Raw genomic sequence first — 13,278 nt, forward strand, 5'->3', positions numbered from 1 at the left:
TGAAGTGCCACTCTTCTAGCCACCACTATATCTAAGAACCCCAAATCTGTCACCCCATAATAAGGCTGATTTGAAGTGTTACCATCTTTTGGAGGGGTTGGGGAATGGAAAAAACACGAGGTTGACTGCAGAGTGTTTTCAGAATTTTGTGCCCTAGGTTCAACATTTGGGTGGAAGCTTTGAGTATACTTTTAAGAGCAGGAATAAGTAGATTTGGGGTCCTATGTTAACTTAGGGTATCATCTAAAGGCAAGAGTCTCTAGTAGCCCAATGAGAAACCACACACACACTAAACCATGCATACCCTTTGTCCCTCTTCCAAGGGCATTTTTTTTTTATAGCCACTTGGGAGATTCCCGAGGCCTCATGTAGAGGGAGGTGGAGAGAGCACCTCAAACTTTAACCACCATTCAGCAATATGGTTAAACCTCTTTCATGGCGATAGACCTGAGACACGGAGACATGAAGCATATTGAAAACTAATAATAATTACCATTTATGAGCATTCACTATGGGCCAAATGCTTTATCATATTTGATCCTCATATCAACGCTATTTTTTAAAAAAAACCTCCATTTTACTCTTTCCGAAACTGAGGCACAGAGATTGTATTTGCCCAAGATTGCAAAGCATTAAGTGGCAGAACCTGACCTCTTCATCATCTTTCATGCTCAAAGTCACTCAGCTAACATGACAGGCTGCCATTTAGAGGTCCCAAATGTCTCTGTCCCGTTCCCACCTTGGTGCCAGCCAGCCTGACCGGCATTGATCAAAGACCAAGCCAGGGTGTGGTCCTCTCCCTTTTCCATTTCATGACGAGAGGAAATCTTCCCCTGCGTCTCTTACATTTGGTGCATATTTTGTGCCCTAAATAGACTCTAAGCACGTATAGGGCAATGATAACTATTCAACACGTATTTGTTAGACACAGTACTACGGGTATATGTATGTTTGAGGGCCTGACATCCTTGGATCTGAGTCCTTTGCTTCCCACTGGAAACATGCCCCTCCCCGACCCAATAAGTCTGAGGGAAGCTGGGAAGCAGGGGGCAGGTCCTTCTTAGGGAAGGTACCTGGGGGAAGGAGTTGGGGGGTGGGGGGATTCTGAGGAGTGAAACCACTTCCTCTGTAGCTAGTTCCTGTGTTGACAGAACTGAAGGGGAGGAGGGGGGTGGAGGGAACAGAGCAGGAGGTTAGGGGGCTCCTGAGGCTCTGGAGATGAGAAAGCCAAAAGTCCTTCCCCCTCTGAACCCCCATCCCTACTGCAGCTGGAGGAGTTTTTCCAGTCTCTGTGCTCCCCCGGAGCGAGAGAGGTCAAGCAAGCCGTTGGGTGGGAAAAGAGAACTGGAGGAAGTTGACAGGGATGGGCGGGGCCCGGGGGGGGTGCTGACCAGGAACCCAGCTTCCTGCTCAGTACCCAGGCATCCAGCCCCCGGCTCACCCCCACCCCTTTCAGCCCCTACTCCCCTCAGGAACTCAGGGTTCCGGCCCTCCTCCCAAATCCCAGCTACCCCTCCCCCATCGGTTTCTCCCCTCCAGGGGATGGAGGCTGAGAGACCCCAGGAAGAAGAGGATGGTGAGCAGGTGAGCTCGGCACTGGGCTGGGGAGGCTGGCATTGGGAGAGAGGGAGGTGAGAGGACCTGAGGCAGAGACTGAGTAATGGTGGACTCAAGGGACTTGGACAGGCTTGGGCACAGAGGCAGGAACAGAGATGCAGAGAGAGGAAATGGGCTGCTGGCCTAGCCCTCTGCCCACCCCACCCCCCCTTGACTGGAACGGATGTCTCTCAGGATCAGGGCCCCCATCAGGATGAGCATGGCTGGCCCCCTGTGAACACCAGCAATCGGCCTTGGCGATCTGCTCCTCCGTCCCCTCCTCCTCCAGGGTCCCGCCACACAGGTACCCCCACCCACCCAAGGAGCTCCCTGACCCTGGTGCCCACATCCTTCCTGATCCCACGACCAAGGCCCAATCCATCATGGGCTCTCTCCCCACCTCCTCCGGACTCCCCATCACGCCCCCTTACCCACACACACACACCCATACACACACACACACCCCACTGCTGTCTGCCAAATTCTCTGGGTCTCTGAGCCCTCCCCCTCCTCTCCCCAGCCCTGGGGCCCCGCTCGGCCTCCCTGCTCTCCCTGCAGACTGAGCTCCTTCTGGACCTGGTGGCTGAGGCCCAGTCCCGCCGCCTAGAAGAGCAGAGGGCCACCTTCCATCCCCCCCAGAACCGTCCAAGCCTAGGCCAAGCCCCGCCCCGGCCTCTTGAGGACAGAGAACAGCTCTACAGCACCATCCTCAGTCACCAGGTGAGACACCCATCCCCTTCCCACCAGGAGGCAAGACCCAGGCTTCCTGATCTCTTGGCCCCTGTTCTCTTTGGGGGTCCTACCCCTCCTTCTCCTCAGGCACCTGCCCCCCCCCGCCCCACCAGGTCCTACTCCCCCTACCCCCATCACAGGTGTCCTATATGCCCCTCACACCAGCCCTGGCTCCTTTCAAACCCTGCTCCTCTTAGAACCTCACCAACAACCTCCCCTCCCTCCCCTCCTCCAGAGCCAGCGGATGGAAGCCCAGCGGTCAGAGCCTCCCTTACCCCCAGGGGGACAGGAGCTCCTGGAGTTGCTGCTGAGAGTTCAGGGTGGGGGTCGAATGGAGGAGCAAAGGTCCCAGCCCCCCACACACACCTGCTGAGACTTGAGCCCCACCAGCCCCTCTGCACTCCTGGGGCTCAAAGGCTGGGCAGCCCACTGCATGCCCTCAACCCTGCCAGGCAGGGGCACCAGAGACTGGAAGACCCAGCAGAAATCTCAATATTCATCGCCCTCATCCACCTTTCCTGGGAACTGGAGCGGGTGAAATCCTCAAACCCTGGGAATAGTCAAGGTAGGATGGACATTTAACTCCCTCCGTGACCAAGTATGTAGGAGCTTGAGGCCATGAGAGGATCCCAGCCACAGTGGGACACCTCACCCTCTCCTCTGATCTCAGGGAGTGGCTGGGAGTCTTGGTCCTGAACTGTGGGGACACCCCCAGTAGTCAAGCCTCCAGGCAGGCTCAATGGGCTCATTTCCCAGAGGAAAGGCAAATCTCCCAAGGTTTTCACCTGAGAGACAGTTCCACCCTCCTCCTCAGTAAGAAGAAAGGAAGAGAGGGCACAGCAAAGACATAAAGACTGTTCTCCCACCATCACCGGCACACCCAGCCCCTGGACTGAGGGGCCTACAGGCTGTGAATGGACATTTAGCCCTGCCCACCCTCCCTTCCCACTGCTGTTCTGAGCTGTCTGATGTTTGGTTATATGAATAAATGTAATTCCCCTCTGGACTGAAGACTGGTGTTTCGGGTGGCGGGGTGGAGGGTAGGAGGGTGAGGCCGGAGGCCACCACTCTCCCCAGTCTGGCCAGAGGCCAGCTTCCCTCCCTGGCTGGTTAATTGCTGGCTCATTAAGCAGCGGCTGGAGACCTCCCTAATTATCCCCCCAGCCCCCCCTCTCCTGGTTTTAATTAAGTAGAACAGGGAGGGGAGTCATTAGGATAAGAAATATGAACTAAGCTGTCTGTGAACCCAGGCATTCCAGCGGCCAGAGTCCTCATCAGCTAGATCCCGGATTCAGAACCCAGAGGCAAGGCCCCCCAGCCTCCAACACACCCCCGCTTCGAGGCCACAGAAGTCCAGCCCCTGGGACCTTCCCTTATTTTCCCCAGGGGCTAGTCTCCTCCCCTCGTCCCCTCTCCCCTCCTCCCGTCGTCTCCGTTCCTCCGTTTCTGTGTGTCTCTCTCCGCCCCCAGCTCCTCCCTGCTCCTCCTCCCTTCTCCCCTCCTCTTCCTCCCCGGCTCCCCTCCCCCAGCCTCCCTCCCTCGCTCCCCCCTCATCTCTCCTCTCTTCTCCCTCCTCCCTCTCTCTCACACACACCCCCGCTTGGGCCTCCTCTCTCTCTCTCTCTCTCTCTCTCTCTCTCTCTCTCTCTCTCTCTCGCTCTCTCTCTCGCTCTCTCTCTCTCTCTCTCTCTCTCTCCCTCTCTCTCTCTCTCTCTCTCCCTCTCCGGCTCCATTTTCTCCGCCGCCGGGGGCCGGGGTCTCCCGTGGGGGGCCCAGACGGTACCCCAGGTCTCCCTTTAGGGCCGGGGTGAACCCCCGGGAGAGCCGGGAGTTGGGGAGACGGGCGGGGGTTGGGGCGGAGGGAGTAGCGGCCCCAGCGAGTTTGGGGGGGAAGTAACCAGGCGCGGGGGGGGAGGGGCGGAGCAGGGAGGGGGCCTCAGGGCCCCCCAACTATGGACGAGCGGCTGCTGGGGCCGCCCCCTCCAGGCGGGGGCCGGGGGGGCCTTGGATTGGTGGGTGGGGAGCCTGGGGGCCCTGGCGAACCTCCCGGTGGTGGAGACCCCGGTGGGAGTAGCGGGGGGGTCCCGGGAGGCCGAGGGAAGCAAGACATCGGGGACATTCTGCAGCAGATAATGACCATCACCGACCAGAGCCTGGACGAGGCCCAGGCCAAGTGAGTGCCCCCAACCCGGTCCCCACACAGACCCAGCAGAAGCCCCATTCACAAGCTCTGAATCTTCTGGGAGCCCCCCAACTCCAGGACCCTCCCCAGGATACTACAGCTCTTCTCTCCTCCCCTTACTCCCGGGAGCCCCAAGATAAGTGATCCCTCTCAAACCTTCTTTCACCCCCAGTCCCTGAAACCTTCAAAAAGGGGAACACTAGGTGGTCTCACTCCCCCCCCACCCCGGTCTCTCACTGACACACCCCCCCGACACACACACACACACACACACACACACACACACTCTCCCCTGGAACATCTTTCCACCTCCAGAGCCCTCTTCTGTCTCCCAGACTAAGAAACAGCTATGCTGTCTTCTCCCCTAACTCTCCAGCCCACCGTCATCCTAGGGGCCTCCACACCACACCCCTTCCCAGGGCTGCGACCCTTTCTCTCCATGCATGGCCCAGCCTCCAAGGGTCCTCACTCACCCTTTGACCCTGCTCAGCTGACACTAGGAGCATCAGAGCCTCCCAGCCTGCTCAGTCCCAGGACCCTTCACACACCTCTATACTGAACTCCCCACTTCAGCTCAGCACCCCTAGCCCCCTCTGTCACCTCAGACTCTGACTCTTCTCCCCAGCCTCCTTCTGTCTTCCGCTGAAATTTACCTAGTCACTCTCATTTCTGCAGCCATTCCCCAAATCCCCTCTGTACCCTTCTAGACCATCTCCCACAACCTCCACCCGGCCATGGTGCCTTTAGCCTGCTGCACCTTCCCTCCGTCCAGCCAAAGCCAAGCAGCTTCCCCACGTCTCCACACTCTGGGAGCTGAGCTCTTCCCAAGAACCCCCCAACTCCATTCGGCCTCCAATCCTGCTTTCTCCCGCCACAGATTTACCCACCACCTCCCTTATTCCCAGGCTCCCCTCTCTTACCCTCATGGGTGTGTTGTTTTGTGGTTGTCTTTCCCACTCCCCCATTTCTGTAGCCTCTCAACTTTTCTCTCCCATTCCTCCCAAGGAAACACGCCCTAAACTGCCACCGAATGAAGCCTGCTCTCTTTAGCGTCCTGTGTGAAATCAAGGAGAAAACCGGTACGTGGGTCCCCCCTTCTGGTTCCTCAACTCTGGGGACAGAACCCTGTTCACTATAGAACTGGAGCTACAAGTTTGACAACTTGGGGCCCTGAGGAAAGTGTGAGTCAGGAAGATTGCTAAGGGGGGCCTGGGAGGGAACCCAGGCCTGGAGACTTGGGTCTCCAGGAGGCACCAGGAGGGCTGAGAGCTGGGTGTGGGGTCCCTGAGTCCCTAAGTCCACTCGCCTGCACGCTAGGCCTCAGCATTCGAAGCTCCCAAGAGGAGGAGCCTGTGGACCCACAGCTGATGCGCTTGGACAACATGCTTCTGGCAGAGGGTGTGGCTGGGCCTGAGAAAGGGGGTGGCTCAGCGGCAGCAGCTGCGGCCGCCGCAGCCTCTGGAGGCGGCGTGTCCCCTGACAACTCCATCGAACACTCGGACTATCGCAGCAAACTTGCCCAGATCCGCCACATTTACCACTCAGAGCTGGAGAAGTATGAGCAGGTGAGGAGAGGAAGCTGGAGTGGGTGGAGGGAGAGGCCCTTAGGGGGAATCCCAGGGCCGAGGGGCTCCTCCTCACCAGGCCACGGGCCCCCGCTGCAGGCGTGTAACGAGTTCACAACCCACGTCATGAACCTGCTGAGGGAACAGAGCCGCACGCGGCCGGTGGCGCCCAAGGAGATGGAGCGTATGGTGAGCATCATCCACCGGAAGTTCAGCGCCATCCAGATGCAGCTCAAGCAGAGCACCTGCGAGGCCGTCATGATCCTGCGTTCCCGCTTCCTGGATGCCAGGTGGGGCCCAGGGCCCCAGGCCAGCCCCCAGCCCCTTCACGTTCTTCTCCAAGCCTCTGGGCCACCAGGTTGCACAGCACAGCACTATATACTCCGTGACGGTGGTGCTCTCTGGAGTTCATCAACGTGGTGGCCCTGCCGGGACACCAGCGTCCTCCTCACCACCCCTTCTCTCCTCTGTAGACGAAAACGCCGTAACTTCAGCAAACAGGCCACTGAGGTCCTGAATGAGTATTTCTACTCCCACCTGAGTAACCCATACCCTAGTGAGGAGGCTAAGGAGGAGCTCGCCAAGAAGTGCGGGATCACTGTCTCTCAGGTCCTGGGGAGGCGTGGGGAGGGGCTTTGGGGGCACAGCGCTCTCCAATCCTGTTGACTAAGGTGCTTACAGAGGGACAGGTTCCCACCTGACCCTCCTTTCTGCCCCACACCCCACAGGTCTCCAACTGGTTTGGCAACAAGCGGATCCGCTATAAGAAAAATATTGGAAAGTTCCAAGAGGAGGCAAACATCTATGCCGTCAAGACCGCTGTGTCAGTCACCCAGGGAGGCCACAGCCGCACCAGCTCCCCGACGCCCCCTTCCTCCGCAGGTGGATCCCGCTGCCACCCTGGCTGGCTGTTCTGCACGCTTCCTGCTTTTGTTCCAACTTCCTATCTAGGCAGGATCATAGCAGAGAGGGGGCCTTCTGGAGTGAGAGGGACCAAGCTGAGATGGGGTGGGGGTATCAGGGGACAGAGGCCACTCTAGTGAAGCTACTTCTGCCTTTCTTCCAGCAAGTGGCCAGGGGAGGCTCAGGAACGGCCTGCTCCTTCCGAGTGTTGCAGTGTTGTGTGGTGGAGAATTTGCGTATGGTGGCCCACCCCCAGAGAGCTAGTTCAGGGGGCTTTTTGAAAGCTGAGAGCTGTGATGAGTCTCCCGTCTGCCATCACAGGCTCTGTTACACTCTTCCCTAATTCCCCCTCTGCTCCCCCGAGGCTCTGGCGGCTCTTTCAATCTCTCAGGATCCGGTGACATGTTTCTGGGGATGCCCGGGCTCAACGGAGATTCCTACTCTGCCTCCCAGGTCAGGTGGTCCATCTCGCCTTGAGTAGGGCTTTCCCAAACTCAGTTTCCCTACTTGAGGATATGAGACTTCTTGTCTTTTGAGGCTTCTCACTGTGTCCTATCCTCCTTTGTTGCCTGCAGGTGGAATCACTCCGACACTCGATGGGGCCAGGGGGCTACGGGGATAACCTCGGGGGAGGCCAGATGTATAGCCCTCGGGAAATGAGGGTGAGTACCTGAAGCCCCTCTCTCCACCTCTCACCGGGATGGGAGGGCCTTTTCCCTGGCAGCGCTGTCCCCTGTGCTGGGTTTCCTAAAGCCTTACCCCAACTGTCTGCCTCTTTTTCCAGGCAAACGGTGGCTGGCAGGAGGCTGTGACCCCGTCCTCAGTGACATCCCCAACAGAGGGACCAGGGAGCGTTCATTCTGACACTTCCAACTGATCTCGCCCCTCAGGGCCACAGGGGTAGGGGCTCACAGGGCACCTCTTGAAGAGGACGCAGGCATCCAGAGGACAAAACCCAGACAAAGGAGAAGCACAAGATAGAGAAGGGCAAACGGGGGTCATCCCCTCCCTGGCCAGACTCTCTCAGTGCTGGGGGTGCTGACTACTTGGCAGGGAAGATGGGGCCCCTTAAGGGGAGAGTGGGGTCTGTCTCCCCCTTTTTTCCCTTTTTCCTTCTTTTTTTTCTCCCCCTGTTTCTCTCACATAGAAACACACGCACCCAGAATCCTATTTTTCAGATTTTTCCTCTCCTCCTCTCTCATACACGCACGTACGGCTATTCTGTTTCTCTCTCTCTCTCTCTCTCTGGGCTCCCCCACTCTCCTTCCCTCACCCCACTTATCTGCTCTGGGATCTGTGGAGATGCCAGCCCTGCCCAGCCAGAGATGCCAAAAATGGGGACATGACTTCTGGACAGAGGACATGGGCCACGCCCCCTGTGCCTCCCCACCCCCTGCCCCTCCAGATGGCTTTATTACCTCATACGCAGCTCATCTTAAACCAATAGAATTGCTCGGTGGACGGGAGTGTCTGACTCAGATATCTACCTCGGAGGGAGTTTCTGCTACTTTAGGGAATTGTTGACTGGGCTTTGGGGTTGAACTTTTTTTTTTTTAAGGAAAGAAAAATTAACCCTGGGATCCATCTGTATTTTTCTTAATTTTTATTTCGGGGATTTTTGGTGGTGGTGGTGGTTCTTAATTTTTAATTTAGTTTGGGGAAGTAGATGTTTTTATAAATATGTTGATTTTTTTTTTTTTTCATTTCTTGCTTTCCCACATTAGGGGTGATAGCCAAAGGGGTCATGATAAGAGAAAGGGGAACCAATAGAACTGGTGAAGAGGCCTGCCTGCCTCCACTCCTGTTCATCAGGAAGTACATTTAGCAGGGCACCAAGCCTGCCCCCCTGAAATCACTTAGGTGTTCTCCTTTGCTTCCAAGGTCACTGAGGTGTTCTTTGCTCGTGCAGGCAGCTTTCTGCTGCATTTGGTGTGGAAGCAGTCAGGGCTTGCTCTGCCAGCCTGTTCCCCACCACCCTTGGGCAGGGCTAGACTCGGTAATTTTGAGCAAATGTCACCTTCCCCTGTGAGTGACACATCTAAAATCTTTCTTCTAAACCACTGTTTGCAGATTGGAGGGGGAAGAATGGGGAGGGGGGTTATTGCCAAATATGTTAAATATGGGTTGGGGTGTTTGTGTATGTATCTCCCTCCGTTTCCCCAGAAACGAGGTATCTTTTTTTTTTTTGTTCTCAGTCCAAAATCGAGAGGGTGGGGAGACAGAGGAGGGAGGCTGCAAAAAGCCAGGTATGAGGGAAGGTAAAATCACCAGTGTCCCACCCTCGGCCCTGAACCCTACTATCTGAACCCCTCAAATATCCTCAGGATTTCACAAGACTGTCAGTAGGGAACCCCTCCCGTCAAAGATCCAGGCAGGACTGGGGGGCAGGTTGGGAGTGTGATGGGTGGGGGCGGGAGGCATGGGCCGGGGGCAGTTCTCTCCTCACTTGTAAACTTGTAGTTTCACAGAAAAAAACAAAAAACAAAAAACGCAGTTTTCAATAAAGAAATTTCTTTTTTCCCTGGGTTTAGTTGAGAATTCTTTTCAAAAACATGAGAACTTTTTTTCTCTCATAAAGCCCCAAACGGGTTCCCCCCACCCCCCGCCGAGTTCCCCGGCCTTGCCCTCACCACCCCAGGCCCCAGGTTTCACCCCTGCCTCCTCTCCATGGGAAACAGCCAGACCTGAACCCTGTTGCCTGGCAACCTCACTTAGTCGTCCAGTAGCCCTGGGTGGTCTGGTGCAATAGGTTGGGGGTCCTTAGGGGATGAGAGACCCTAGGAGATGCACTCCCCACCCCCATGGATGTGGCTGTACCCAGAGGCTGGCAGTGCCCAGGGGTGGGGTGACAGCTGTGTCTCCCAGTACCTGAAGGACTCTTGTCCGAGAGAGGCATGAATTCCTAGCATTCCCTGTGACGGGACAAGACGGGGGAGATGGGGGCAGGGGAGAGGGTACAAGCCCCACCTAGGGTGGTGGCCACAGCAGCAAGGGGCAAACAGAGCCAGGAGCCTGGGAAGGAAGCAGGATGGCAGCAGGGGCAGCAGCTGGAGCCTGGGTGCTGGCCCTCAGTCTGTGGGGTGAGCCCTGCCCCCCCCACACCAATCCTCCCCGCAGAAAGCACTCTGCCCCTGTGCCCGAAACTCCCCACAGCTTTCCAGGAACCTGGGTACTGCTTTTCAGTCTCCCTCATCCGCCCTGTTCTAGTTTTATTAGCCCCCATCTGCCTTCCTGCCCCTCCATTGTGGTGCTGTCTCCCAGGGGCAGTAGTAGGGGATCAAAACGTCACAGCCAGGATCGGGAAGCCACTGGTGCTGAACTGTAAGGGGGCCCCCAAGAAACCACCCCAGCAGCTGGAATGGAAACTGGTAAGTGGGGCTCCTGTCTCCCCACTTCCGGAGAGACCAATGACGATTCGCATCCCCTCCTCCCCACCTCCCTACCTCATCAGCCCTTTCCCAAACGGCTTGCACTGTTGAGGCCCCTCTCCTCTGTCCCCAGAACACAGGCCGGACAGAAGCTTGGAAGGTCCTGTCTCCCGAGGGAGGCCCCTGGGATAGCGTGGCTCGTGTCCTCCCCAACGGCTCCCTCCTCCTGCCGGCTGTTGGGATCCAGGATGAGGGGACTTTCCGGTGCCGGGCAATGAGCCGTGATGGAAAGGAGACCAAGTCCAACTACCGAGTCCGAGTCTATCGTAAGGGTTCCAGGGCCTTGTTCACAGCCCACCTCTCATCTAAGGAAAAGCCTTCTACCCCAGCCCTTGACTCCTGGGCCCTGGCATGTGAGAACTTGACTTCAGCTGCCCCCATTCCCACAGCCGGGGTGTATCTTCAAAGCTGCAGCCTCTGATTGGAATTTTCCCTCCTTCAGAGATTCCTGGGAAGCCAGAAATTGTTGATCCTGCCTCTGAACTCATGGCTGGTGTCCCCGATAAGGTAGAAGAAAAGGCGACATGTGGAAAGGGGTCCTGAGAATGGGAGGGGAGCGTAGCTGTGTGTGTGTGTATGGATTCTCTTATTTTCAAAGATGATGAGGTCACTTTTTCCCTAGGTGGGAACATGTGTGTCCAAGGGGGGCTACCCTGCAGGGACTCTTAGCTGGCACTTGGATGGGAAAACCCTGACACCTGATGGCAAAGGTGAGTCCCAGCATCTCCTCTCCTAGCTGCCTTCTTTCTGATCGCTATCCCATACCCACCCTGGAATGTCTTGCCTTGTCCTCCCCCCACCATAGGAGTGTCTGTGAAGGAAGAGACCAAGAGACACCCTGAGACAGGGCTTTTCACACTCCGTTCGGAGCTGATGGTGACCCCAGCCCGGGGAGGAGCTCCCCACCCCACCTTCTCCTGTAGCTTCAGCCCTGGCCTTCCCCGGCGCCGAGCCCTGCACACGGCCCCCATCCAGCTCAGGGTCTGGGGTGAGTGCAGAACTGGGGAGGGCCCCAACTTGGGTGAGCACCTGTCGGAAGGTATGACCCTCAGGAAGGAGAGGGTTAAGCCCGTGGCCACTGGGACCATAGACAGGTGTAACTCTCAACCTCATGCCCCTCCCCACCCCCAGAGCCTGTGCCACTGGAGGAAGTCCTGCTGGTGGTGGAGCCAGAAGGTGGAGCAGTAGCTCCTGGTGGTACCGTGACCTTGACCTGTGAAGCCCCTGCCCAGCCCCCTCCTCAAATCCACTGGATCAAGGATGTGAGTGACCTGGAGAGGGGGCTGGCAGGTAGCGAGATAACGTCATTGGCAACTAGGAGGGCAGGGGGTTCGTGGAGAGTGAGGCAGGCGAGGCGGTACAAGGGTATCTGATGATGTGGAGGCAAAGACAGCTGCATGGGATGTGTTGGCAGGGGTTTTAGTAGTCTCCTGTTGGGGCTTCCCTGGTGGCGCAGTGGTTGAGAGTCCGCCTGCCGATGCAGGGGACACGGGTGCGTGCCCCGGTCTGGGAGGATCCCACATGCCGCGGAGCGGCTGGGCCTGTGAGCCGTGGCCGCTGAGCCTGCGCGTCCGGAGCCTGTGCTCCGCAACGGGAGAGGCCGCAGTAGTGAGAGGCCCGCGTACCGCAAAAAAAAAAAAAAAAAAAAAATAGTCTCCTGTCCCCTTTTCCCCACCAGGGCATGCCCCTACCCCTTCCCCCCAGCTCCGTGCTGCTCCTCCCTGACGTAGGGCCTGAGGACCAGGGAACCTACAGTTGTGTGGCCACCCATCCCAGCCATGGGCCCCAGGAGAGCCATGCTGTCAGCGTCAGCATCATCGGTGAGGAGACCTCTCTCCAAATCCCAGGGACCCTGTGGGCGGCTGAGGGACAGTGCAGGCTCCAATTCCCTACCCTACGCTAACACTGTCCCCGAGAGCCACCCCACGCTTCCCTCAGTGCAGCCACACCCGGGCCTTCTCTGCCCCACACAACCCAAGAGAGCAGCCCAGCCTGTCCCCTCTCCCCTCTAAACTGAAGAAAGGGAAAGGCTCCGCCAGGGCTCCCACTAGCCTTCTCCCAAACTGAAGCCTTCCCTTCTGACTTTGTTTTCCAGAAACAAGCAAGGAGGGGCCAACTGCAGGTGAGGGGTTGGATAAACTCAGAGAGAAGCAGACAGACCTCAGCATGACTGAGCGGATGGTCAACAAGAAAGGAACTGTGAGGGCTGTGCCCTCAATTCTCCCTGTCTCCCTACAGGCTCTGTGGAAGGGCCGGAGCTGGGAACTCTAGCCCTGGTCCTGGGGATCCTGGGAGGCCTGGGGACAGCCGTCCTGCTCACTGGGGTCATCATGTGGCAAAGGCGGCAACGCAGAGGAGAGGAGAGGTGAGTGGAGGAAGCCAGACACCTCAGACTAAGGGCTTCCAGGCAGCAAAGAGGGGTGTGGGGGGAGAAATGACGGAGTGCTGGGAACCACGTGCAGAATTTTCCCCAATCCTCCTCCCCAGGAAGGCCCCAGAAAACCAGGAGGAGGAAGAGGAGGAGCGCACAGAGCTGCATCAGCCCGAAGGGCCTGAGGCGGCAGAAAGCAGTGCTGGACGGCCTTGAGAAGCCCACAGCCGGACCCCATCCGTCAGCTCCCTTTTTTTTCCCCACCCTCTTTTCTGGCCCCAGACCAGTTCTCCACTGTATAATCTCTACCCCACCTCCCCAAACTTTCTTCCACAACCAGAGCCTCTCACAAACAGTGATGAGTAAACACCTGACACAGTTGCTCTTGTGTATGTGTGATGCCCTCAGCCCCTGCACCCTTGAGAGCCCTGAAGGAGAGGGTCTCACCCCCATGCTTCGCCACACCACACCGACATCTACTGAAGTTGGAGAGAAATGCTC

At 57.4% G+C, this 13,278-nt stretch overlaps 3 protein-coding genes across 5 annotated transcripts; all 3 read left to right on the top strand.

Moving 5' to 3' along the window:
- Window positions 1-1,542: 1,542 nt before the first annotated feature.
- Window positions 1,543-2,701, top strand: GPSM3 (G protein signaling modulator 3; the record flags this gene model as incomplete). The annotated part of the gene is made up of 4 exons (XM_079713131.1): window positions 1,543-1,584; window positions 1,798-1,900; window positions 2,117-2,316; window positions 2,564-2,701. 4 exons carry the CDS (start codon window positions 1,543-1,545, stop codon window positions 2,699-2,701), a joined length of 483 nt encoding a protein of 160 aa, XP_079569257.1.
- A 1,579-nt stretch (window positions 2,702-4,280) lies between these two features.
- Window positions 4,281-7,855, top strand: PBX2 (PBX homeobox 2; the record flags this gene model as incomplete). The annotated part of the gene is made up of 9 exons (XM_079712423.1): window positions 4,281-4,501; window positions 5,516-5,589; window positions 5,828-6,075; window positions 6,175-6,365; window positions 6,549-6,684; window positions 6,804-6,957; window positions 7,343-7,431; window positions 7,554-7,640; window positions 7,763-7,855. 9 exons carry the CDS (start codon window positions 4,281-4,283, stop codon window positions 7,853-7,855), a joined length of 1,293 nt encoding a protein of 430 aa, XP_079568549.1.
- A 2,136-nt stretch (window positions 7,856-9,991) lies between these two features.
- On the top strand, window positions 9,992-13,146 carry AGER (advanced glycosylation end-product specific receptor; the record flags this gene model as incomplete). Of its 3 annotated transcripts, XM_079712753.1 has the most annotated exons (11): window positions 9,992-10,058; window positions 10,240-10,346; window positions 10,480-10,672; window positions 10,849-10,913; window positions 11,029-11,116; window positions 11,212-11,394; window positions 11,538-11,668; window positions 12,085-12,226; window positions 12,502-12,528; window positions 12,645-12,771; window positions 12,894-13,146. In XM_079712753.1, the coding sequence occupies 11 exons, from the start codon at window positions 10,007-10,009 to the stop codon at window positions 12,991-12,993; spliced, it is 1,215 nt and encodes a 404-aa protein (XP_079568879.1). In that variant the 3' UTR covers window positions 12,994-13,146. The 3 variants fall into 3 exon arrangements, with proteins under 3 accessions (XP_079568879.1, XP_079568880.1, XP_079568881.1); XM_079712754.1 differs by lacking the exon at window positions 12,894-13,146 and having other exon boundaries at window positions 10,007-10,058; window positions 12,137-12,226; window positions 12,502-12,755; XM_079712755.1 differs by lacking the exons at window positions 12,085-12,226; window positions 12,894-13,146 and having other exon boundaries at window positions 10,007-10,058; window positions 12,502-12,755.
- Window positions 13,147-13,278: the final 132 nt, after the last annotated feature.

The sequence above is a fragment of the Hyperoodon ampullatus genome, assembly GCF_949752795.1.
Source record: "Hyperoodon ampullatus genome assembly, chromosome: 10".
Taxonomy (NCBI): Eukaryota; Metazoa; Chordata; class Mammalia; order Artiodactyla; family Ziphiidae; genus Hyperoodon; species Hyperoodon ampullatus.